The sequence below is a fragment of the Natrix helvetica genome (genome assembly GCF_964273705.1).
Source record: "Natrix helvetica genome assembly, chromosome: 1".
In the NCBI taxonomy this organism is placed as follows: Eukaryota; Metazoa; Chordata; class Lepidosauria; order Squamata; family Natricidae; genus Natrix; species Natrix helvetica.
This window is the reverse complement of record NC_138548.1, coordinates 231,267,876-231,294,687: the sequence shown is the minus strand read 5'-3', so window position 1 is coordinate 231,294,687 and position 26,812 is coordinate 231,267,876. Positions and strand designations below refer to the sequence as shown.

Here is a 26,812-nt window from a genome sequence, read left to right as displayed (position 1 = left end):
ACAAATGTGGGGCAAAAGTCACTTAACACCATACATTTTGGGCTCAATTGTGGTCGTAGGACCACATAGTCCTCAATGGTCATAGGACCATTGAGGACTACCTCTATTAATACAATGTGTGCGTCACATTGTTGTGGTAAGCAATTTTTCAGCCATGTTTGTAATTCATAAAGCAATACCTTATTTTTAAAATATTTTTGGAAATTGATTAGCTTTTAGGTAAGCTAATGTAAAAGCCCTCCTCCAATTGGTAAAATACAATTGTCTCATGCTCTTGGTTTAAGTAATCTTGTGCGCCTGGCTGTCAAGATTCAAACCTTGAAAAGTGTTAACAAACCCTATCTACATACATAAGGGAATCCAAATATGTTACCACTCGTTTAGATTACTTACATAGTTTACTCATTTTAAGCCACTTGAATCACAATAAGTGGTTCTTTGTGAGCACATTAATGTGTGAGCTGAGAATGAAACTATAAAGATTACATCAGTGAATTGCCAGATCACATTTTACAACCTTGGTGCAGTGATATAAATTTATTGCATGAGAATTTCTTTAGTGTCATTTCAATGTTTCATTTTGGAGGACAAAATAGGCAAGCAATTTTGCCAATTATCTGCATGTGTCCATGTTTACATTCAGAATGGCTGATATCATGTGTGTCAAGGGTAAAATGAGCCCTGTAATTTAACGAGGTATGAATCGTGGCATTTCCTTGAAGCATACTTCTTAAATAAGCAAAATAAACCTGAGATATATTCTAAGAAACACATTTTATTGTAAAGAAAAATAAAACAAAACTTACTAAGTTAATGATTACATTTCGGCAAGAGTTCCTGTCTGCCTTGGCAGATGGACAAAAGAAAGGTAAAGTGAAATAAAAATGATGAAGGAATGTGTACATGCGCAGTGAAACTGAGATAAGAGTCAATTCATTCTTCCGTATAACTCAGAATGTAAGCACAGCTGGCAAACCAAAATAAACGCAGTGACACCCCTTCTTTTGCCAGTTGAGCGGACAACTTTTCTCTAGCGGAGTGTCTCTAGCAGATTTTTCCTGTACTTTAGCAACTGAGTTGCTGATCCCAGTTATAACTGATGAGCAAGGACCATGTTTACAACATACATTTGTTTGCCAGTCCTCATCCTTATGATTCCAGGCTTATTGAAGAAAGCAAGTTGGCAAAGCCAACTACTGTACTCTCAATTTCTTGCCACACCAAGAATCTTTTGTTTTGTATTTTGTTCATGTTTTTATTTATTTATTTTGTTCATGTTTTTATTTATTTATTTATTCTGCTGGTTCAGATCGATTCACACGAACCGGCAGCGGAAATTGTGGGTGGGTCCACCCACCTGCCCCAGCTCTTTGCCGTCCCATTTAGGCACTTTTTTTAGCCATAGCGCATGCGCGAAGAGCTGAGCGCACGCACAGGCAGGTCGTGAGCGAGTGAAGCAAGTGTGTGTGCACACATGCTCACATTTGCAAACCGTAAGCGAATACCAGCCCTGCGTTTTTCCAATATCTGTCTTCTGCTAGTTGGGTCTAGTTCCTATCCCACTGGAAAGCCCTTAAGGGAAACTGTGTTCTTATAACAATAACACCCCATTAAAATATGCAGCTCACCTTCATTACTCAGGATTAGTTGCATTGCTTATTTGAGTCACCAACATGATAAGTTGAAATGCTTCTTCTTTGTTGTTTGCTTGCAGCTTCAATCGGATAGACATTCCTCCTTACGAAAGCTATGAGAAGCTCTATGAAAAGCTGCTAACCGCCATTGAAGAAACATGTGGGTTTGCCGTGGAATGATCATTTGCAGACCTGCATGGAACTGAATTTATACTCCAAGCAGAAAATCCTTTCCTCAGCCATGATACAATAAATGCTTGAAATATAGGAAACAACTCCTCCCCCACTTTTCTTTTTTCTTTTCCCCTACCAGAGGACAATATGAGGGAAAGGACCATTTTTGGAATTCTTCATTCAAGAAAATGTTCTGTGGCTCCTGCCAAGGAATAATTCAGCTGCTATTAAAAAAACTAGTATCTTGAACATGCAGAATGCTGACTTTTCCTTCATTTCAACAGTTAAGCAGTATTCTCTTTGAAAGACGACTACTATTTTTGTAAAAGGTGATCTGTTCTGTTTGCTTACCCAATTTCTACTATCAGAGGTCCCAGGGGACAGCTCTTGGTACATGCCACATTCCAGCTGACTTATATAAATGTGATTCTGAATAGCATCTGTACTTGCTATTTTTTTAAATAAAGTATTTTGATTATTCTAACTTTTGCATACAATTGGCTAAACGAATCACAAACCTTTTAAAGTAAGGCCACTTCACAGTATCAACTGTATTTTCTTATACAGTGCAATGATCTTTTTCTGTGTTATGAGTTCAATTTCAGTGGTCCTGTGTCAGGATTTTTATATTTCTCAAGCATGATTTATAAGGTTTGGATCTCCAGTCAGATTTCTCTAGCAGAAACTTACCTGAATTAAATTGCACTGCATTTGGTACAGTACTTCGGGGTAAATGTGGAAAGCCCTTTTTTTAAATGTAGGCGTTCAGCATTTTTTAAATGAGCATTTTTGTAAAAAGTCAATACTTGAGCCGTTTTTTTAAAAAAAATGCTTTCCATTTTAAATGGAACTGCTGCATTTTTTTAGACTCCTAAATATATATGGATGATATCATTAGCCTTCATAGATCATCAATTGCTGATTGTTCAAAACACTCTGTGGATGTCAAATCAACCAAAGCTTTTATGTTCAGATACAACCAGCCTGCACTGTATATTAGTTGTTGCTCAATAATCTGATCCAGATAAAATTGCCTTTACTTTGAACTGCTTGTAGTCAATGAGTTTGTGGTAGTGACAAATAAAGGAACACCCCCCCCCACACACACACATACACACAATATGGTTGATTCAGCGATGAAATACTGATGTGGTATAATGTGCTCCGTTAAGCAGCTGGCTCAGATACATAGGAATTTGCCTTTGTTTTAATGCAAGCATGTATGGAATGCTTAAAAAACAAAAGGCATCTTCTAATAGTGGTGATTTATATACAGATTTGAACACAGGCCTTAATTGTTAAGGTGTGCGTTTGTTGAAGGTGGCTCATATATTTTAGCTTTAATAGCAGTGTGGCTGCTATTAAAGTAGAGCTTGCATGGGTTGAACTAGCCCTCATTCAGCTGCTTACCTTTCCACAGTCAAGGGACAGTAAACAATGCATTGCATGCTCTAAGAACTAATTGTAAGCCACCACTTTATTATTATTATTATTATACTGATAATCAAGAGTGCCAATTACGCTTCGAAAACTGCGTAGCTTTGCTGGTCGATCTTTAAGAAAATGTTTTAAAAGAAGGTGAAGGAAGGGCAAGAAGGGCAAAGCATGTTCACTATATGTAGTGTTTCATTTCTGACTTGGTCCAAATGCTGATCCTGGAGTCTAGCGGGTTTGTATGGCAATTGCCGGTTCCATCAGGCGCACATTGCATTTCAAGGATAAAGTGTAGTTTTCATTTGACTGTTCGTTCTTGAAAGAATTTCATGGTACCTTTGTTAATGCAAAAAGGCAGAAATATTGGAATAAGAAGCAATTGCACAAATTAGACAATTGTAGTCTAGGAGTTGGTGATGATAGATGGTCTATTTATGATTCATAGTTGAACAGAAACAATAAAGTTTCTGGTAGATTGGATTACTGTTTATGGGCTCTGCAGCACTACAGTTATTCAAAGCCTGCTACTGAGGCATGTGTGGCAGCTTAGTTCCAGAGTAGAGAGTTGGTTGCACCTTCAGATGTTTTGGATTTTACCTTCTAGCGATTCCGGTCAGCACCATCAATGGTAGTTGTGAAGGTTTGCTACAAAATATCTGTCGAGCACCAGTTTATCTGCTGCCAATAAAATAAATTTGAAGCTGATAAGGATCAAGTCCTTATTCCCAGTTAGGATATCTTCTTTTGTGCCTGTCTGAAGTTGTTATTTTTTTCCTTCAGATCATCTCTGGGATAATCTCTACCTTTTTCAGCTGATCTTTCAGGTTTCAGGAACAGCATTGATTTATTTTCTAAAAGTTGAATGAAGAACTTATGGAGCCTTGGTTTTCATACACCATTGAGCACCTCTGAAGGTGGATTCCTGCCTTTTATAATTGACCATTCAGGTTTTTTCTTTTGTATGTATACGAACTCCTCGGGAGCTTCTTGGATAACTAGATTGTATCTAAAACCCACTTTGTTTCTTGCTCCGTAAGGAAAATCTACCTGTTCTTCCTTTTCTGCAGACTAACCATTAGATTGGCAGTAATAGCCTTGTCTTGTCTTGTTTAAGATGCCTCTGTTTTGAATAGGATAAAACCTAGCAATCTTAAGAGTGGAAATTGAGAGCTGAAAAAATGTTGTCAACAGTGAAGACAATGGGGTGTTAAGTTTGGGGAAAGGCAAATCCAACCTGGTCCTAATTCCTAAACTTAGGTTTTTGAACAGTGACTGCATTGTTGCTCTGTTTTAAATGGTGTTCAGAGAACCTTCTGTTACAGCACTAATCTAATTCTCTATGTATTAGGCAAAATTAAACTATGTCTGCATCTTGCTTGAACCAACACTGAGCAGACGAATGCAAATAGAATTCTCAGGTCTTCTGAGTGCCTTTTTATCTGCATAAAAACCATTAAAAGCTTTAAAGCACACAACTTACCGGAAGCTCTTCTCAACCCATCTGTTGCAGATGTATAGCCAATGCCTCTTTTTCCCAGTGCTAAATAGGATGCTGGCCCTTTGGATTTTTACCCTAGGTTTAAATGTGAATATTTATTTCCAGTGCACCCCTTTTCCCATAGGATTTCTTCATCAATTCTGAACGTGGATTGAAGAGTTGAGAGATGCCACCTCACATTTCCATGTTTTCTTTTCAGGAATGAATGTGTTAAAATGAATAGTGACAATTTGCTAGGATTCTGTGATTAAGTACTCAGACGCATTTTCAAGTTTAATTCCTAGGTGTAAAGTTTGGTCATGGTGCTTTGTACAGTATGTATTCTATTTTTTGCACATAGGTTCAGTTTCTCTAAACTGATTTTTATTTTTACCAAACGTTTGTGTTTGTACTAGAGTCCAGAGCACACAGATATTTTTTTTTTATTATTCTGCAACACCATATCGTTAAACCTGTGGTGCAGTCAAACTGGCTGCGTTAATGGAAGGGACTTATGCTTTTGTAACCACATTTGTAATGTAGCATGACATCACTGCTACAAACTTTGAACTGCACTATATAGTTAACAGGTTCAATTTCTACTTAAGGCATACTGTTTATTTAGAAGATTTCTGACTCTGCCAAATCCTAAATGTTTTGTCCTACTAAAACAAACCTATATTTGGTATATTTCCTTCTGCCACAAACTGACACATTTCTCAGTTCCATTTCTATTGTATTTATTACAGAATGTGTTTAGCATTGATATTGTATTTTCACCAAGCTGTTACATGAGCTTTACAATACATCTGTATAAAAAAAAATTGAGTATGTACCCATGCAGAAATTGAGCAATAAAACTGAATGCTGTTTGCACTGTCACAGCATCAAAGGTTTTAAAAGTTGTTTTTTTACTTTTAAATAAATTAACAGTGATCTTAGTAGTTTTAAGAAATCACAGAAGTCCTGCAGAAAATGAGCAATAAAATTGAATGCTGTTTAAAAATTGTTTTTCTTTTTAAATAAAATAACAGTTGGTGTTCTTAGAGAAGTTTTAAGAAATCACAGAAATCCTGGATAGGAATATGGCTAACCTTGGAGGCATCATTCCACTGTCATTGGCTGATGTTGACTTTGAATTTCTATGTTAAATATTTACATTTGTAATTTTTTTTTTTAAGAGGAGAATATAGTCTCTAAGTTTTCCGCTGCGTTCCTGTTTTTTTTGTCACTTTTTTTTAAATACACTGGTGAGATCAAATTCAGTTTGCAGAAACCAAGATAGAAGGAGAAAGGGGAGGGATTTTTTCACTATATTCCTAGACGCAATATGTGTGTTCAAAGCCTGGCAACAGATTTCCCTTTCAAGATTTTTCTTTCTACATGTCTTGGCATTGTATAACTTAGAGATATTACACAAAATATTAGCTATTTGTACTATTCAAATTGCTGTGTCCAGCACAACAGTAAAAGTGTGGAAGAACAATTATAATCACTTTGCCCTAATCTTCATGATCAGTTCTTTCCAAATATGGTAGTTGAGCTGTTAAAATAGCAGTACTTTACATGAAGAATATACCCTGAAATATTTCATTTTTTTTCCAAATAAAAAAGCTTTAGATTTTCAGCAGCAAAAGTTACTGGTGCCCCTTCTTTTGCAAATACAAGGAATTTGATTGTACATTTGGCCTTGATATAGCAAAATGTATTTATTTGATTTATAAGATCACCCAATCTAGCACTGATTCTGAATAATGTATAAATTAAGATTAAATGCAATACCTTAAAATAAGAACTAACCATAATACACATAACCATATGAGGAAAAAACCACACACTTGCCAAACTATACAATATACACTAAATGGGCACACCACCAGTCTATCCCAGAGCTAAGACTTCAACGATTGTGGGGGGGAAAGGCTTCAGGAATTGGATGGTTTGAACTTCTGGGGAGATGCAATTCAAGAGAAGAGATGCTGTGGCAGAGATGGGACACTTTCTGGGTCCCATCAGATGGCACTGGTTAATAAATGGATAACACTCAAAAACATGCCAGCTCTGTCACATGATGAGAGAGCAGTCTCAACCACTCCCTAGGCTAGAGTTTTGCAGGTGATAACTGGCATCTTGAATTGCAACCATTTCACTTGCAATGGTTAGCAGAGGTAGGAATGACCAAACGAAGATGAGACTATAACTGCTCATGCTACCGCATTCTGGATTAACTGTCGCTTCCACATGGACTTCAAATACAGCATTACGTAGACTTAGTGGAAAACAGAGACGAAAACACTCCAGGAAATGGTGCAATCAGAGCATCAGATAAGCTGATATTTTGCTGACCACAGCTGCCGCCTTCTTATCAAGCAGGAGCTATGCACCTAAGAGTGCACTTAGACTTACATACCGCTTCCCAATGCTTTACAGCCTTCTCTAAGTGGTTTACAGAGTCAGCAGATTGCCCCCAACAATCTGGGTCCTCGTTTTATCAACCTTGGAAGGCTGAGTCAACCTTGAGAATGATCCTCAATTGGGCACCAGTTGTTTAAGGAAGTATAACCCGATACATAAAGATGGAGAACCTCCAGTACCAGTATAACCGTGAAGCCATAGCCACTTGGTCTTGCCAGTGTTAAACTGAAGCCTGTTCCTCCTCATCCAGATCCGAATAGACTTTGGGCACAAATAACAAGGTATCTATAGCTATACAAATTGGGATGAACACCCTTTGGAGGGTGTGGGAGTAGGAATGGATTTCCAGAAGAAAAAGTGCAGGCAACAGGAACCAGCAGCTCTATTCAGGTGACCCCGAGGACATAGATAAATCTCCAAGTGCTTCAACGTCCCTCTAAAAGGATGCAAATTACCAGCTGTCTGCAAGGAATGTCAATCTTTCCATTCCCCACTATCCTATCAGAGTCGAAGAAGCTTCTTGTATGAGAAGCAAAACATCTTCAAAAGAAAAAAAAACAGGAAAGTCCAGTCACCTCCTGAAAAATCATCTTTGGGACAACCTTGACCTGGATGATTGAGAATCTCTACAGACTTTCCACAAGGTATCTGGTTGAGCATGATCAGAATACTGCTACTACTTGACTCCAGATCAATGCATGTCCTCAACCAGTGGTTTTTGTGTAGCTGCCCTACAGGCAAGGTGAGTGTCAAGCCTTGCGGTACTCCACAAACCAGTGAATTTGAGTTAGACCTCTCCACATCAGTCAACATTGACTGGAATTTGCCAGAGAAAGAAGTTGAACAAGCTAAGTGTTTCTACTGTAGAACTTGTCCAAACCCAACTCTTACAGCTGGCCTACTTTTAGTTTCATTATATAGAGATTTATCTCCAATGGATAGGAAAAGGTAGGTAAAAAGTTTTTCTCACATTTTCTGCCTAAGAAAGATGCAGCCATATAAAAGAATAGCTCTGCACAGAAGAGCTTTTCCCAACACTTCCATTAGGTAACTAATATTTATAACAGATCTCCATTATCTATTAGTACCTGGAGAAACAAAAATAAGAGTCCTTGGAGATGCTTCCTCTAATCAAGTGTGTGAGATACAATACTCATAAAATGTTATATAGTAGAAAAATCCTCCAACAAGCAACTATGTTTCAGTAGAAAACCAAATGGAAGGATGAAACAACAGGATTTGACATATAAGACATGGTTAGGGAATACCTCTGTACATTGAATGACTTGATTGCATATTACAGCGCTGTTGGTCTAGCTAATATTTTATATGTAATTAAGAATATTTGGTAAATTAGACAAGGGCCAGATGATGAGAAGAGCAAATATTCCAATCTTGAAAATGGAGGGGGGGAGGAAACAGCCAAATATGACCAATAAGGCAGTTTGACAGCAAACCTGGAAAGATTCGAGTGCCATAACCTACAATTTGTTGTTTTTTAAAACTAGCTGTTATCTTTGATAGCAATTTACAGGAGCAAAATAAAAATTGGCCATAGAAGTGACACACGGAGATAGTGAATTTTGATTATAAGGAAGCTAATCTTTATTGACAAAGTTCTTTAAAACCATTTGCTTTGAAAATATCAGTGCAATATTTTCATAACATCAACTTAATCTTGGTCTTGGGGCAGGAAACTAAACTGCTAATTTTATAGTTTTGATTTCGGTCTCCTTGAAAAAAAGCCACATAGATATGATACAAGCGTGCCAGGCCTTTAAAGAAACAGATAGTTCTTGCTGCACTGAAAAGAAGCCACCAAGAGTCTGGATTTCAGCCGATCAGCTTCTAGTTCTCGGAAAAACAAATCATCATCATCATGTGTGATCATGTCCTGCAGCTCTTTAATCTCTTTCTCCAGCTTGGATCTCAGTTCACGTTTCACTTTACCTAATGTCTGAAAAGAAACCATTAGGGTTATGTTGAGCCATCTGTCAGTTCATTTATAGCTCTAAAACTTCACAGGAAAAGTACGCATAGTTCTCAGCTTGAGCAAAATGCTTCAAAAAGAGATCGGGCCATTTATTTATTATAGTTTTAAATATAATTAAATTGATATAATGATTTCACTCTTTGTCATATTAAGAGCATTTAGCAATAGCACTTAGACTTAAATAATGCTTCACAGTGCTTTACAGCCCTGTCTAAGCAGTTTACAGAGTCATCAGGTTGCCTCCAACAATCTGGGTCCTTATTTTACCGACCTTGGAAGGATGGAAGGCTGAGTCAACCTTGAGCCGGTCAGGATCAAACTGCTGGCAAGTGGGCAGAATCAGTCTGCAATACTGCATTCCAACCACTGCGCCACCATGGTTCTTGTGTACAAATTCAACTGCAACACTTGGGAGTCATCTTCAAAGTACTGAGGAAAGAATGTGCATTTCCTCTCTACAGGAGAAGACTTACCTGGACATGTGCTCGCTCTCTTGTTTGAATTTCTCGACGTTCTTCTGAAACAGCTTCGGCCAGCATTGCAAACTAAAGGAAAGTGGAAGAAAAGTTAATAATGGACTGCGAGATATTAAGCACCATCTTTACGATATCAGGAGCAAGCCTACCTGATCTTTGTAATAGTTTTCCATGGATTGTAGCTCATCTTGATACTGCTTCTTTTGTTCAGCACGCTTATCCTTGGCATATGACCTCAACTCAAGAAATCTTTGTTTCTGAATTTCCAAGCCTTCTTCAAACAGTTGTTTAAATATCTACCAAAATGACATTTCATTAACAAGCATAAGAACAGCTCTGTTTAAAAAAAATAATTTCAGGGGCACATAACTATCTTTAGACACAGGTCCCAAGTCCAACTTTGTCACAAAGTTATATATAGTGTGTAATCTTAGTTCCCTTTTGACAATTCTGATGATCAGTTTTGTCTCAATAAGCGCTATCCAATTCCTTACTCTATTGTTATCAAATTATCCTTGAGCAGAAATGGAAAACTCACTGAAAGTTGTAACACTTACTCTAAAAGCTTGAAGATTAGGAACTTCATAATGTAAAGTATGCTAGAAGATCAAAATTCTTATTCTATGCCCTTGTGATGCAAAGGATGTAACAATTGGAACTAGAATTGTGTAAAAAAGTTAGCAAGAGGGAGAAGCAATAACCCGAGGTGTTCTCCATAAATAATCTATTCTTCATCAACCTGAATCACAATTAATCAAATCAATTAACTGATTAATTCCTTTCAACTAGTTAATTCACTATGTTAATTCATAGTGAATTATGCACTATGTTATCTGCATTTTACTGAACTCCCAGTACAGGTAGTCCTCAATTTATGACCACAATTGAGTCCCAAATTTCTGTTGCTAAGCAAGACAAGTGTTAAATGAGTTTTGCTATCTTTCTTGCCACCGTTGTTAAATGAATCACTGAAGTTGTTTCATTAGTAACACGGTTGATAAGTGAATCTGGCTTCCCCATTGACCATGCATATGAGAAGGTCACAAAAGGTGATTACATAACCTCGGGACACTGCAACCATCATAAATACCTGCCAGTTGCCAAGTGTCCAAATTTTGATCATGTGACTGGGAGGAAAGGTTGGGTGACAAATAATCATAAGTCCTTTTTTTCCTACCTGTAATAACCTTTGAGGCAACAGTAGCATATGAAATGCAATTTTGATTTTAAAAAGTAGATAAGTTGGCTCCTACTTTTAAGTTCACTTACTAAAACTACCCTCTGACCAGGGGTGAAAAGTTACCGATTTGCACCGGTTTCTGGGTACCGGTAGCAAAAATTTCCAGGGTTCCAGAGAACCGGTAACAAAAAAAAAAAGCTTCCAACGCTTCACAGCTGAGCCACTCGATCCTCAGCAGCTTTTTTTTTTTTTTACTTTTTAAAGCCTTTTTTCCCTGCCGGTTTGCCTGAAAAGAGGGGGGGGGGGGAGAGAGACACACAGAGAGAGAGAGACGGAGAGAGAGGAGAGAGGGAGGGAGGAAAGGAGAGAAAGAAAGAAAGAAAGAAAGAAAGAAAGAAAGAAAGAAAGAAAGAAAGAAAGAAAGAAAGAAAGAAAGAAAATAAAAGAGGGAGAGGAAGGAAGGAGTACAAGTCTGGCTGGCACTAGATGCAGCTTCAGAGGATGCTTTGAATCAGTACAGAATAGAGGGCTGGAAGGGACCTCAGCGGTCATCTAGTCTAACCTCCTGCTCCCTGGCAAAATGGACTACTAAATTGGCCACACCCACCCAGTCACATGACGTGGCCATGCTCACCCAGTCACATGGCCACATGGCCATGCCCACCAAGTCACGCCCAGCAAGCCATGCCCACAGAACCAGCGGCAAAAAAATTTAGATTTCACCACTGCCTCTGACATTTGTGGTACAGTGTTCTCACCACAAAGGTGCCTTTCCAGGATGTAAGCCTCTCTACTTTTCTTGATGAAGAAATAGTATGAGGCAGCTACAACACCTAAGCACCTCCCAAATTCATCATACTAGCTGATGGCACTCAACCACCTAATGCAGGCATTCCTAATTTGCTGTTGAAATGGGGCTTGCTGGATTCACAATTGCAATCACCCTGTGCTGAAAACATTGCAAATTAACCCAAATTCTCTCAATCTGCAGTGAGATCCCTAACTTACCCTTTCCTCCCGTGTTCTGGTCCTCATCATCTTGGCACGCAGCTGAACTCTGTAATCTTGATAGTATTTTTTGGCTCGGGCAATCTGCTGGCGTCTCTCCCTCGCTTTATTCTGTGTACATTTCTGTCTCTCAATGCGCTGCCTAAACTCTTGCTGAAAAACAAACCCAAAGAGGAAACGCTATTAAGATTCCCCAAAGACCAAGGAAGGAAGCCGCCCCTGTTTTTCTGCAAATATTTAAGCAATGCTCTGAGGGCATGATGCTTCTCCCCTTTCCTATGGTGTGCAGCTTTGGCTGGAAAAGTGGCAGTGCTCCAGCGTGTAAGGTTTCTGGTTGGCATGGAAGCAGGTGCTGGAATTTGTCAAAGCTCCAGACTTGTTGGGGAATGATTCCTAGGACTGAGACCCTACTAGGCCCCGATGCCCTGCTTTCAGCTTGGAGTCTTAAATGTTCCACTATGTATGGCAAAGGATTACGTTCTAATAGCTGAAGTTTCTCACAATGGATTGTTCAGTTTTAGTCACAATTGTGACTTCTGGTGGCGCAATGGTTAGAATGCAGTAATGCAGGCTAACTCTGCCCCCAGCCAGGAGTTCAATCCTGACCGGCTCAAGATTGACTCAGCCTTCCATCTTTCTAAGGTCGGTAAAAAGAAGACCTTGCTTGTTGGGGGCAATATGCTGACTCTGTAGACTGCTTGGAGAGGGGGCTGTAAAGCACTGTGAAGCGGTATATAAATCTAAGTGCTATTGCCAATTATATAGTGGAAAGTTGCATGCCACTGAAGAGAAGACCACAGCAGTTTACAACGGCAAATGATTGTGTTTTAATTTATTATATCTTTATTCTCATAGTTCTATATTTTTATAGCGACCAAATAATGTTCTAATATATTGTTAGAAGGAATTCAGTTTTGATGAGCTATAGATTTTATATGATTATACCGTTCTATTCTTGGACTTCTATTTTCTCCTCCGAAGCCTTGCCAACAAATACATTTAAAAATTAAATTATCATCGATACATTAGTTCGTTTCCACATATACCAATCTCCTGCTGTGAGCCTGCTCTCTCTTAAGAAGATCCACAAGTAGATTGTGCTTCTTCAGTGTTTCCAGTACCTGAAAGAAGTTCACAGATTTCATTCATGTAGCACTGATGATATTACCTAGCTGGGTAATGAAGTGGTTGCAAGAAAACAATCAAGCTCAGAGAGCACCAAGGACCCCACAGGTTTCTTTTAAATCATTATTTTTTCATTCACTTATCACTTAGCCTCTGCATATTAACCAATTTAGCAGCTCTCAAGAAAGATTTCTCCACCTTGATCTACTCTCTTCCAGAGATACCTACTGAATAGTTTCTATGCCAGCCTGGACTACAACTTCCGACATCCCCAATCATCATGGTTTACTCACAGAAAGCCTGAACTCACATTTGAAGGCAGATGTGTTTTATGTATTTGATTTTTATCCCACCCTTATTATGTAGTATAAGTAACTCAAGGTGGCAAACACACTGTCAGGCCTGGAAACCATCTTTTTGCATTGGGCCTCCAGGCCTTCCACAGTCAATGCTATGGGAAAATGGGAAGGGGGATTATATGGAGCATGGGAGATATATAGTCATAACAACATTCCTTTCTCAGAGAGTCAAGGACATCTTGCCCTGCACCTGGAGGGGTATGACTGGGAGGCATCTCCAGTTGGGACGGTGCCTGATTAGGCCATATGATGGACATGTGGGTGCTGGGCAAGGGATTTTCATTTGGGTGGGGAAAACTCGGTAGCTTTCAGATTCAGGTTTTCCCAGATGTGCCAATAGGACATCTCTAATAAAACTGAACTTTTGGAGTCTTCTTTTGTTGGGGGGGTGTTACTTGGAACCGACACACCTCACTTCTTCCTCCTCCTATTTCCCACACAACAACCCACTCTTATTTCTCCCCACTTTCCTCTTTCAACTACTCCCTGTGCTTTCATCAGGATTTGTAATCCATTTTCTCCATTACTGCTCCCGCATTTCCTTCCTTTTTCAGTGTCACAAAGTGATCGAGTGACATCAGCCCATAAGAATAAAGCTCTGGTTGAATGAAAAGTCTCAGACCCTCTTTAGAGTAAACATACTGGTCAATTCATTGCCTTTAATAACGTGCCCCCACCCCCCCAAAAAAATTAAAAATGAGGAGCACCATCAGTACAAGCAGTCTTCAACATACGACCAAAATTGGAGCCCAAAATTTATGTTGCTAAACAAGACAATAGTTAAGTGAGCGTTGTTCCATTTTTGGATCTTTCTTCACACTGTTGTTAAGTGAATCACTGCAACTGGTAAGTTGGTAACACGGTTGTTAATTGAATCTAACTTCCCCATTGGCTTTGCTTGTCGGGAGATTACAAAAGGGGATCAAATGACCGTGTGACACTGCAAATATGAGTCGGTTGCCAAGGGCCTGATCACGTGACCATGGCGATGCTGCAATGTTCATTAAGAATTTTAAAACGGCCACAATTCACTTTTTTCAGTGCCATTGTAACTTTGAAGAGTCACTAAACCTGTTTTACACATTTGTAGTCCTGGTTAAAGTGTGGGACTTTCATCCCGCATTTGTATCTTTTAGCCATGGCCGGCATGTTTTTCTGCCTTGTTTTTGAAAGGCTGTGAATCTCCTGAGCCTGCAGATAACTCACTTCATTTTGTAGTTTCCACTGGTTCCTCTCTCTGGGAGGTTTGAGTTGCTCAATTTGGGAGAGCTGCTGCTGCCACATCTTGTTCATTGTTGGATGAGAAATGTTCATGTGAGGAAACTCTTCGAGGAGCAGAGGCAAGAGATCGTTCTCTTTGACTTTCACTGAAAAAAAAAAGAGACAGACCTAAGCAATGAACAGGGGAAGAGGGGGCTTCAAAAGTTCCAGCAACGGGTTCGCTGCCCCTTTGCTGGGTGGGTGTGGCCACGGCGGGCATGGCCTAGTCAGCCTCCTGCACCACAGGGGGGAGACTTTTTTGCTCTTCCAGGCTCCAGAGGCTTTCTTCGAGCCTCCGGGAGGGCAAAAACTGCTTTCCCTGGGCTCCGGAGCCCAGAAACAGCCTGTTTCCGGACTTCTGGTAGGCCCAGTTTTTGCCCTCCCCAAACTCCAGAGGCTTTTCTCAAGACTCCAGGAGAGCGAAAACGGATTCCCCTGGGCTCCAGAGGCTGGAAACAGGCTTGTTTCCAGACTTCCGGTAGGCCCGTTTTTCGCCCTCCCCGAGCTTCTGTGCGGGCCCTGCACTTACCTTGCATGATGAACGGGCTGCGTGGAGACTCCTGGGCGGGGCGGGAGGAGCCAGTCAGGGGTGGCATTTGGGGATTCGCCAAACTGGGCAGAATCCTAGGTAGAGGATCGCCTGAACCCGTGCAAACCCCCAGCAGCCCACCACTGGCCTTATGCTTTGAGCTGCCATTAAAAACAGCTCCCCTCCCCAATCATGGAGCCGCCATGATTAGGGAAAGCTGGACTAAGCTTACTGTTTTATACTTAATTAACGGTCATGGTACTGCACGTCACGTTACTTGATTTAACATTCTTACTTATAAACTGTAGATTGTGTATGAACACATTTAAACAGAACTACTTACATTGGGGTAGGAGCTATAACTAGATTAAAAAGGGATGGAAAAATATTATTTATTTGTATTCTACCTTGGTGGTGAACATAGCCAACACAGCTTCCTCCCTTATTTTCCCCACAAACACCACCACCCTGTCAGGTGAGGTGGGCTGAGAGAGAGGTACTGGCCCAGCCAGCTTTCACGGCTAAGCTGGAACTAGAGCTCACACTCTCCCGTTTTCCAACCTTAACCATTAGACCAGTATTATCCAATACTTATCCACAGGTCTTAAAGTGGCCAAGGTTGGACATCCTTGCACTAGACCTAACTGGCTCGTATATTTATCACATAAGACATGTTTCGAGAACAGAGAAATTATCATGTGCCATCAAGTCATGTTGAATCTTAGCGACCACGTAGATTTTCTCCATGATGCTCTGCTTCTAACTTGATCTTTCAAGTCTTTCACTAAGGAAACCATCAGCACTATAACTGAGTCCATTTAGGAGAAATTAGCATCTCCTAAATTATTTTTCTTTTTAAAAAGTTTTTATATTCTGTTCTAGCTCTTTTCAAGAACGATATTGGCCAGTTCTATCATTACAATTGTACCCTACCTGGGGGGGAATATAGCAGCTGAGAGTTATCCTTGCTTCACCAGTCTCATTTCTAATGAGAAATAGCTACTCCTGGTGAATTTATGCCCATATTTCCCCCAAACAGTATATAGTTGGATTCAAAAAGACCTTCTAATCCTGAACCAAGAAAAATAATTTTAGGAACCTCTCAGGCTAAGGGGATATTATTGAGCCCAATAAAACTGACAAAGGACAAGCTGTTCAGAATTGAAGGCCAGCTGAAAGGCACAAACCATGAATTTGTTTCCACATCACACTTAACGATATCTGTAAAAAAGCAGTTTGCTTGGTATAAACCATGGCTTATATATGATTCGGTTTGTAAACCCAACAGCCAAACATGCCAGGTTGGTGTTGAAATTCAGGGCATTAATTATGCTTAATTCTGTGAACTGACTTTGGAAAACTCTATCTAATATCTCATGATTTTTACTGCACTTATGTAATTCTTACGGATGCAGATTATTCTTCTTCGAAACCACAACTCCAGATGAGATACTTGACTGTGTTTGAACAAACGTTTTTTGTGATATTTGTCTGGAAGAAATCAATGCTTGAAAAAAGAAATGTGACTTTTCTAAGTGGTGGATAGGCCAGCTGCTTTATCTTAGACTCTCTCATCTATAGATTCGCTCCATCAGTTAAACATCACAAACACATAGAAATATTAAATTAGTATGGTCATTGTTAATATTCCCTGCTCTTAGCCTATCTCAAAAAAAGCACAGCAGTTTCAGTTTAACAGCTGTCATAACATATTACTAAACAATATTATATACCGACGAACAAATCTGAAGTTACTCAGAATGGAGGGTTTTTTTGCACTTCACACACTGGTTGAGAGTAAAGCATTGAGGAAAGAATTGTTATCGACACATTTTGAAAGCAAAGGAGGTAGAATAGATTATTTTTAAGCTTGAAATGTTTTGGCTACACTTCTTCTTGAATTACCCACACATAATTAGATATAGCTTGACAGCATTCATGGTTACTTTTTTATCTGGGTCAAAGGGACGGGAGGTGAGGAAGGAAAAGGAAAAGAAAAGGAAGGAAAGGTTGCTGGCATGCTCTGCTCAGAGAAGCACTGATTTGTAAGTGATATGCCAATCAGGTGTCAGACTTAAAGAGGACGAATAAAGAATAGCAGCCATGGAAGCCCAGCCTTCCTCATGACCTTGGAAGAAATTGCTGAATAAAAGGCTCCCTAAATTCTCTTCTCCCCTTGCCCAGGTTTAAGACATGTGGAGGCAATCAGAAAAAAATGTTTTTTCACAGCTACGTATATGCTACTAAAATGCCAGTGATCTTGGCCCATGCACTGAAAGAACATGCTTTCAGAGGCTGCTAGGCTCTCTACCAAGAAGGCTTCAATTCTTACTTGGAGCTGCTTTTTTTGGCTTCGCAAACCCTCCTCTTGAAATCCTCTGGTTGAGTTTGGAATGCCGAGGTATATTTTTTCGAGAATAAATCTTTGCTGCATGTGAAATTCTTGGAGTTCCTTTAAGTACGTTCTCTTTGTACTTTTGTTCCTGGATGCAAACACACACACAGAACAAATGGTTACTGGATCATTCGTTATCCTAGTGCAGGCAGATCCTAATCAGAGCACACGATTCGTACAGAAAGAGGCAAACCCATAGTGCAGAGGCTGGTGATTTTCCGTACATCAGACATTTAAGCTCTCCAATGGCTGGTGAATATAACTACGTGTCTTTTAAGATGAAAGCCTTAAAATATAATCCTAAAAGGCAGAAAGGCCTCTTTTCACACAAACCAAAAGCACATCTTGGCCTCCCCAGGGACAGAACATCTTATTCTCCCATCTTCAAATATCTGGTTTGGACCCAAAGAGGTCAACATCTTCCACTTCACACAGGACAACTGTTTTGGTTTCCTCTCAGAGTTTTCCAGAACAGCTTCCCTTGGACACACACTGAAGGGGAGAGTTCGCCATCTTGCTTCCTCAATCTTCCTCAATCCAAACATACAACTTTAAAAAAGATCTATATTGTCATCATATCTGTGATATCTTTCTATCTATTAAATGAACAGTGAATCATTTCCATACTAAATCAGCTAACTGGTAACTTGTCCAAGTGGCATTTTTACCTCAGAAAATAATACTAAGTCTCCAGCTACATTCTAAAAGCGACGGTTTCTCTGACTCTGATCACAGAGGTAACCTATTACAGGTAGCCCTCAACAAAAAGTGGCCACTGCAGGTAGTCTTCAACTTAAGAGCACAACCAGGAACAGAATTTCTGTTACTATGCAAGGCAGTTGTTAAGTGAGGTGCATCTGATTTTATGACCTTTTTTGCCATGGTTGTTAAGTCAATCACCACTGTTGTTAAGTGAGCCATGGTGTTGTTAAACAAATCCAACTTTCCCCATTGACTTTTCCGTGTTGGAAGCTAGAGGGGAAGGTTGCAAATGGAGACCGCATGGCCCCGGCATGCTGCAAGCATCCTAAATAAATGCCAATTGCCAAGCACCTGACTTCTGAACATCGGGGTGCTACGATGGCTCTAAGTCCGACGACTGATTGTAAGTCACTTGTTTTTCAGCGCCCTTGTAACTTCAAACTGTCACTAAGCAAACGGTTGTAAATTGAGGACAACCTGTATTTAAAGTGCTGCTCCAGTAAATTTGGTGGGGAGAAAACCCTCATCAAAATTTAAATATATGAGAGTTGACCTGCAGTGCAAAAGCTGCCCTTCAAATATTAATGTTCCAAACCATACTGAGAGTTAAAAAGAAATGCACAGAACTATCCTCATATTTCTTCTGCACCTTACCATTTCCTGAGCCTTTGCTTTTATCTTTGCAAGTTCCAGACTTTCACTAGCTTCGTATGCTCTTAGGTCTTCGTCATAAGCTTTACTCAGATGCTAGAAGACATAATAAAGTCCCATTGTTGTCTGTAAGAAGTTATTCATTGATGAAACATGCCTTTTGATCATTCTAACAGCAGTTTGCAAACTAAAGTTTTAAGAAATCAGGAGTTCCATTTAATGTGGGTTCTAGGCTATTGAAACTTAACATATTCAGATTCAGTTGTCCAGCTGCAGTTCTAGAACAAAAAACTCAATTAACGTACTGAAAGAGCAATTAACGTCTGCAAGTTTCAGAGTCAGATAATAAGATAAGCTCCCTCTATTTTTAAAAAAACCTAAATAAATTTTAAAAGATCCAAGAAAAAGTTCACCAATATTAAGGCTACCCCTTCACTGTTTCCACCTGTCTAAATTTAAAAGGTAGGAGAAGATATAAATTTGAAATACGTGGATATGGATCTACAATAAAAAAAAATGCTGCCCAGATAAATTTCCAAACCAAGTTTGGAGTTATAAGAACCAATATCCTACTATGAACAGAGATATCCTACCCTGTTTACCTGAAAATAAGACTTCCCTGGATAATAAGCCCAATTGGACTTTTGAGCACATGTGCTAAAATAAGCCCTCCCCCCCCCAAACTAAGCCCTCCCCGAAAATATTGCAATACAGTAGCAGCCATAAGGTGATCACGCTTGCCACCTCTTGCACCTCAAAAATAATAAGACCTCCCCGAAAATAAGGCCAAGTGCTTATTTTGGAGGTCAAAACACGGTAGTTATGTATTATTTTTTATTTATTACATTTATATGCTGCCCATTTTGCAGTTTGTGGAATCTCTGGGCAGCTGTCAGTCAGAATAGGGTTGTTGTTGTTGTTGTTGTTTTGTCAAGTGAATGTAATCAATCTCAGTGAGGAGATTAGCCCTCAACAGGCAGACTCCTGAGCCTCAGATAGGGACTCCTAGAGATTCATTCAATAAAACAAACAAGAGGACTTGCACTTTCGCTTCCTGAGGTCATTCTGCCTATGCTTTAATTCTGTCACTTTTCTTTTCCTTCATGTCTGGTTTTTACCCAAATTTCTCCACTGGCCTTTCCAAAAGTGTCTAGTCTATATTAAGAATCTCTAATCACCTTTGTATCTTTCAGTAATTCTTTCAGCCTTTCATCTAGAATAATCCAATTAAACATGCTTTTGGATTGATGCCCTTTCCAGGTGCCTGTGTGGAGACTTACACTGAAACCACATTGTTGAAACAAAATGCCATTTTTCTACAACAATACAATACAATATCAGAGTTGGAAGGGACCTTGGAGGTCTTCTAGTCCAACCCCCTGCCTAGGCAGGAAACCCTACACCGCTTCAGACAAATGGCTATCCAACATCTTCTTAAAAACTTCCAGTGTTGACGACGAACGAATGTGATCAGTTTCATTCATAGCTGTGCCTCCAAGTGGCATGATCACTTTTTATGTACTCTTTTGTCTCATTCCAACGTATCTATTCGTGCCACCTAATAAAATCTTGGGATCGTTTCCATTTAGAACACTCCACAATTTTCCCCAAACTTATTTCTGGTTCTTCTACCTACTATCATCATTCACTGAACAATAACCTTTTTCTCATGCCCGTTCACAACAATCGAGACGACACAAATTCATACTTCCCAGGATATTTTTCAGCCTAGTCAATTTTATACTTTGACTTCTCTGTATGACTTCTTGATGCCATAACACAAGATTGGGCCATTTACATTCCAATCCTGTACATCTTTCTCCATTCTTAATTTTTCAAATGTGCAATGTTTCTATTTTTTCTGTTATCACCTTCATTCATCCAGACAAGTTGTAGTGGCCACAGTCATCAGTAGAGTATTGACCTCAGCCAACCCCCATGGCTTTGGTCAATCAGATATTTTTAACGTGATAAACTAGCTTTAACTGTATCTGTGCCCCATGTAACATTCCCTCCCAACAGCAAGGACAATACTGGTCAGCTTCAGAACATTTTGGCCACTATGTCATAAGCAGGCCAGTTTTACCCCAAGCAAGTGCATGCTATTCTATACAGTCTCAGATATTCTTTTTTTTTTTTGCAGTAGATTTTTTATTATTTTTCTCTTTCTACCACACATTACAATCATTATATCAACATTGTTTCAGTCTCAGATATTCTAAAGATCATCTAGCAAGCCAACATACAATGCTACCATCCCACCCATTAGGAAGTACATGCGCATACTGTCACACTCAGAATGTTTTCTCTTTTCTTTTGGGAATGATATAAAACCTCTGAAGTGGGAAAGCAGTTCTTTTCACCCATGTTCTATTGACCACTAAATGTCTGTAGTCATCCAGGTCATCGTTGTCCAAAAGCTGCTTTTTCAGCAGGCAACTGGACAAGTTGCCTCCAGAAAAAGGACCTTTGGGATAATCATGACCTGGATGACTGAGAATCCCTACAGACTTTTAGCAATACAATTTGGGATTGACACTCTTTGAATGGTGTGGGAGTAAGAGTAGATTTCCAGAGGAAAAATTGTAGACTACAGGAACCATTTGCACCACTCAGCTGATCCTGAGGACACAGATAAACCTCCAAGTGCTTCAATGACCCTCTAAAAGGATGCAAATGACCAGCTATCTGCAAGGAATACAAATCCTTCCATTCCCCACCATCCAATCAGAGCTGAAAAAGCAAAACATCTTCAAAGAAAAAACAACAACAAGGAAATCCAGTTGCCTCCTGCAAAAACCCCTTTGGGATATTGGCTCTGCTAAGGTTCCATGTACGCTGAGGGCATCTATTAATACATTCACTCATTAAGGCATTATTTAGTTGCCCGCATTTCCATTCCTGCTGCCATTACCTTTGCTCTTAACTTCTTTTGATCCTGTTCATTTTGCCAACGTATTCGCACTCTTCGCGCTGGCTCTTCGGCATCTTTCTGGGGAGGACTATCTGATACATGTGATGGTTGATAATTGGATGGTGGCGGGGAAGCAGAAAATGACCGTCGCCTGTTGGGTGCTTTCCTTGGATGACGACTATCTATGAAAGAAACAAACTTTAGATAGGTCTACCACAATTACCATATTTTTCGGAGTATAAGACGCACCAAGATTTTGAAGAGGCAATTTTTTTAAAAAAAAAAGTTTCTGCAGACCTCCCCAAAACAGCCCGTTTTTCATGAAAATGGGCCATTTTTTTGTCAAAAAAAAGGGCATGAATAACCTTTAGGCGGCTTGTAGAGTGCTCCTGGGAGCTGGGGGGGGGGCAAAAACAAGCAAGAAACGGGCCGTTTTTTGTCTAAAAAAAGGGGATGCATAGCCTTTAGGAGGCTTATAGAGTGCTCCTGGGGGCTGGGGGGGGGGAAACGGCCTGTTTTTTGCTCATTTTTGCCCTCCCCAGCCCCCAGGAGCACTCTATAAGCTTCCTACAGGCTCTGCACAGCCATTTTGGTGAAGGAGGAGGGGTTTCAGGAGGCAAAAAAATACTGTATTCAGTGTATAAGACGCACCCAGATTTTCAGTCTCTTTTTTGAGGGAAAAAAGTGCGTCTTATACTCCAAAAATACAGTAAGTTTTTTTTTAAACAAAGGATCATGAAGGCCCTTTCAATAAATTTCAGAAGCTCTGTTTCTAAAGTTTGCCCTATCATGTCTTTGGGATCCAATATGGCAGGGGTGGCGAACACGCGGCTCGCGAGCCGCATGTGGCTCGCGGCCAAAATAAATGAGGCTCTTTGCTTCTTACCATTATTTAGTATACTGTGGCTCGGATCGCGCGCTAAACCCGGAAGTACGGTCGCCGCGACGACGCTTGCCTGCGCTCCACCAGCTCGGCTTCCGTTCCCAGCCGAGCTGGTGGAGCGCAGGCAAGCGTCGTCGCGTCGACCGTACTTCCGGGTTTAGCGCGCGATCCGAGCCACAGTATACTAAATAATGGTAAGAAGCAAAGAGCCTCATTCATTTTGGCCGCGAGCCGCGTGTTAAGTTAAGATGAAGTCTTAAGTTAAAATGAAGTGGAAGCTGATCAAAGATCAATCCTTTCTAAAAACAAATTCTTGCTTTAAAGAAATCAACATCTTTATAAGATTAGAATGAATACATATATGCTGAAAGATGCCTCTTCTATGCGAAACAAAGAACATCTGAAAACAATTCATTTGGAAAATGACAGACTGCATTTTTAAGTTCACTTTTAAAATTAGTTACTAGTTAGACATTATCATCCCATCACTCCAACAAGTTCCACTTATTTATGGATTTAAAAGTTATACAGCAGCTCTAATGGGTTTATAAAAATTTATAACAAAAAACACCTCACTGAGCATGTTATATTATGTGTTTAATATATTATTGTTAAAATTATATGCTTTTGTGTGAGTGTTTGTCTGTTTTGGCAGGTCACTGCGTGGTGTGGCTCTCTGACTCTCACAGTTTAAAATTTTGGCTCTTTTTGTCGAACTTGTTCGCCACCCCTGCAATATGGGCTGCCCTGTATTACATTCAATAAGATACATATTTAGAAAAAAGTACCTTTGAGAGATAACTACGGCCTGGATGACTGAGAATCTTCACAGACAATCAGAGACACATTTTTAAAATATATTTAACAATTAGATTCAGACTCTTTGTAAAGTTATTGTTTTTAAACTTTTGAGTTAGCCCAACAGTACTCAAACCCTTCAGTTTAGCTGTTGTGACATCTACTATACAGAGAAATTTCTTCAATCTAGCACTTTCTAGAAGATGTTACAATGCCAATTCTCAGAAGTCCTAGATAACACGGTCAACAGGAATTATGCAAGTTGTAGCCCTGATAGTTAAGGAGGGGATCAAGCCAAGGAAAGATGCTAAATGAAAGGCAGGTATTTTCAATTCCTGATGGGAATAATATATCCCCAACATAGAACAATGCAATTCGTTCATTCATGAATTTCAGAATATTACCTGATTGTTGTTTGATTTGGCGATAGTCCATGATGCTGTCACTGTGCTGAGAAAGGGTATCCTCGTCAGCCGACAACTCGCCTTGGCTTTGTTCACCCAAAGCATGCTTTAACATCTGTAATTGTTTTTTTTAATGCTTTATCTATTCAGAGTTGATTTCAAATTAATCTTCCATGATTTTACATACAAAACATTTGCTTTTAATTACGAAAACAAAATAAAGTATACAAAGTCTAATATTTACTTCAAACACTCTACGTCACCACTTTTATGACACCAGCTGTAGATCAAATCTGCACAGGCAAAGGAACGGCTGGTAGAACTCTGTGATGCCAAGGGGTACCATTAAAGAACCCTTAATAGTACTATTACTCTATTGCACTATTAAAGACCACAGCAAAAGGTTGTGGGTATTTATGCTTCCTAGAGTGAAAAATCCTTTCAGGAAACTAGTATCCAAGGTTTATTAAGTCCATTCTTTGTTGTTCCAATTTTCACAGGCAGGTGTTTTTTTTTTTTTCTTTTGCAGAAAATTGTTTAGAAATGTGAACTCAAGCTTAAAAGTATGAAGATCAGGTCCCTCTGCTAACCATGAATCCCAAAACAGGCTAAGCTTCATATCAATTTGCAGTCCGATCCAAGAAAAACAAAACAAAACATATGACATATTTTGAGGTGTAATTTCAGATGACCTGTTTCAATAGACATTTCCCCCACCCCGCCTTCCAAACAAAGCAGGAGCCAATGGGCTAGTCAGCCTTGGGTTAAAGGCACCCACAGCAGCAAACCCAGGGAACCCGGGCCATCAATTGAAGGAGGACAGATCCAGAGTCAGACTGAGGTGAAATGAAAGTTCTTCTTGTCAAGAATACTTTACATTTACTTGCTTGTACTTTAGGATTTAACAAAGCTTAAGAGTATGATTGCAGGATCCTAAATTGGCTCATCTCTATCTGCTTAGCTTCAGTCATGTTGCTTGCTTGGTTAGCACAATCCCAAGAATTGTTGGCATTAACTTACCGCATCCAGTTCATTCAGCCTGCGGGACAGTTTCTCTGACATTTCAGAGAGTTTTTTCTTTGCACGCCTATGGGGAAGAGAGTCTTCTATAAAAGAGTCTGCCGGAGCAGGACGTTCTTTCTGGCTGGGGAATCAGAGTAAAACATGATAAAATAACAAAGACAGAGAGTGAACACTGAAAGTGTAATACTGTACAAATGGGATCATCTTAAGCGTGTAAATCCTGTTTTCAAGAAGCAAATAGGAAGATGGGTAGGTAGAAAAAGAGAAAGAGGAGAGAAATTCAAAGAACATGAACATAATCTCCCCCAAGAACATTGTTATTTAGAATTTTGTCTTCTAGATGCTTAAGCTCTCTTTCTTCTTTTAACTGTTCTTCAACAGCCTCTAAACTAAATGAACGAGTAAATAAAACCTCTCTTAATAACAACATTATTGCTCTTTACATTAATGCATTGATTAAACAACTTAATTGGATCATGTGTTCAAGAACGTTTTAGAGCCAGTGTAGCATTACGCCCCGTTCAATCATTTATACTTGGCTGTAACCCACTTCTGAAAAATTACTTTCCGCAAAAGGATTTATTCTATTTTTATTTTATTCATCAAATATAGAGGCTTCCCATTTCAGTCACAAAGTGACTCTACACGGTGCACAATTAAAAACATAGAAACATAAAAACCACGTAAAAATGGTGTTTCAGTAAAAGAAAGCAGTTAAAACAATCATTAAAGGGGGGGGGCGTCAAGGCGCTAACCAACCTCAATATTGCATGCATACAACTCGGCACAGCCAGACCTTCAAATTATTTCAAAAGACCACGAGAATGGGAGCCAACCTCACTTCTGGGGGACAATATTCCAAAGGGCGGGGGCAATGGCAGAGAAGGCTCTCTTCCTCGATCCCGTCAGTGGAAATTCTGTAACTCAGGAGTCCCCAACTCCTGGTGGTTTGAGGACCGGCGCCAGGTCGTGGCATGCCAGAAACTGGGCCGTGGAAACAAACGAAGCCCCATTTGAGGGATGCAGGCAGTAGGCAAAACCATGCCCCTTCTGGGCCATGGAAGCGGTCCCTGGTGCCCAAAAGCTTGGGGGCCATTATTTTAACTGACAAGAGACTGCAACATACTTTCCCTGCTTCACCAGAAAGGTAGCATGACTTTTCTTACTGAACACCTCATACTGATTCAGGGAACACTAGTATTCCACAGACCACAGTTAAAGGAACACTACTCTAATTGACACTGTACTACAACTCCCATCATCTTTAGACAATAGACTGAATGACCTGTAGAACAGTACAGGTTAAAAGTCCCAGTTTAGTGGCAGTATGTATGGACTTGGAGGACAAGATTATTCTGAAGAGCAACCCCAAGTCCCATTTTGGGTGAAAGAAATGCATACCTTTTCCCAATAAATAGATTCCTTTGTTTGGGCCTTGTGGTTTGTATAGAGGTGAACTGAGGTAATCCATTCTCCTTGCAACTCTGAATCGATATGCACCGCGAACTCTCGTCTATTTCCTTTTAGAAGGGTGGAAGGGAAAAAAACTTCCATTCAAACAGCTCAGGACAAATTCAAGAGATTAAACCGGTGTTAAAGTAATAGAGATCAGACTGCATAAAGAAGGATTGCCAAATAGAATTATTATGATGATACAGAAAAATAGGTGTCAGCAACCTTTTTAAACAACAATATTTACAGCAGGATTGCCAAGCCAAAAAGGCATCTAGAGTTTGAAAACATTTACATCAATCATTCGTACATTAAATGCTCCTTAAGGGGAAGAAAAAAAGAAAGGGAAATGCAGTCTTTCAAAATCTCAATATTCCCAGATCGAAGTGAAAACAGACATAAGCTTTTTAGAATCATAAATCATAGAATTTTCATAATGGGAATTGTTTTTATGTATGCTTCTCTAAAAAGAGTTTTCAGTTATAGAGATATTACATGACCTCTGAATACATATACCGTATTTTTC

At 39.6% G+C, this 26,812-nt stretch overlaps 2 protein-coding genes across 2 annotated transcripts in view; one reads left to right on the top strand and one right to left on the bottom strand.

Annotated features, from left to right (window-relative positions):
- Positions 1-2,899, top strand: part of SMURF2 (SMAD specific E3 ubiquitin protein ligase 2) — a 65,575-nt gene extending 62,676 nt beyond the window's left edge. The window contains exon 19 of the mRNA XM_081936180.1: positions 1,715-2,899. Within this exon, the coding sequence (XP_081792306.1) occupies positions 1,715-1,814 (100 nt within the window). The 3' untranslated portion in view covers positions 1,815-2,899. The remainder of the gene's footprint in view (positions 1-1,714) is intronic.
- A 5,816-nt stretch (positions 2,900-8,715) lies between these two features.
- CEP95 (centrosomal protein 95) overlaps positions 8,716-26,812 on the bottom strand; it is a 38,361-nt gene continuing 20,264 nt past the window's right edge. The window contains exons 11-22 of the mRNA XM_081934403.1: positions 26,236-26,354; positions 24,832-24,955; positions 23,812-23,926; positions 21,727-21,908; positions 18,816-18,908; positions 17,397-17,547; positions 14,482-14,642; positions 12,838-12,912; positions 11,792-11,944; positions 9,753-9,899; positions 9,601-9,672; positions 8,716-9,091 (exon numbers count right to left, since the gene is read on the bottom strand). Coding sequence (XP_081790529.1) covers positions 8,912-9,091; positions 9,601-9,672; positions 9,753-9,899; positions 11,792-11,944; positions 12,838-12,912; positions 14,482-14,642; positions 17,397-17,547; positions 18,816-18,908; positions 21,727-21,908; positions 23,812-23,926; positions 24,832-24,955; positions 26,236-26,354 — 1,572 coding nt within the window. The 3' untranslated portion in view covers positions 8,716-8,911. The remainder of the gene's footprint in view (positions 9,092-9,600; positions 9,673-9,752; positions 9,900-11,791; positions 11,945-12,837; positions 12,913-14,481; positions 14,643-17,396; positions 17,548-18,815; positions 18,909-21,726; positions 21,909-23,811; positions 23,927-24,831; positions 24,956-26,235; positions 26,355-26,812) is intronic.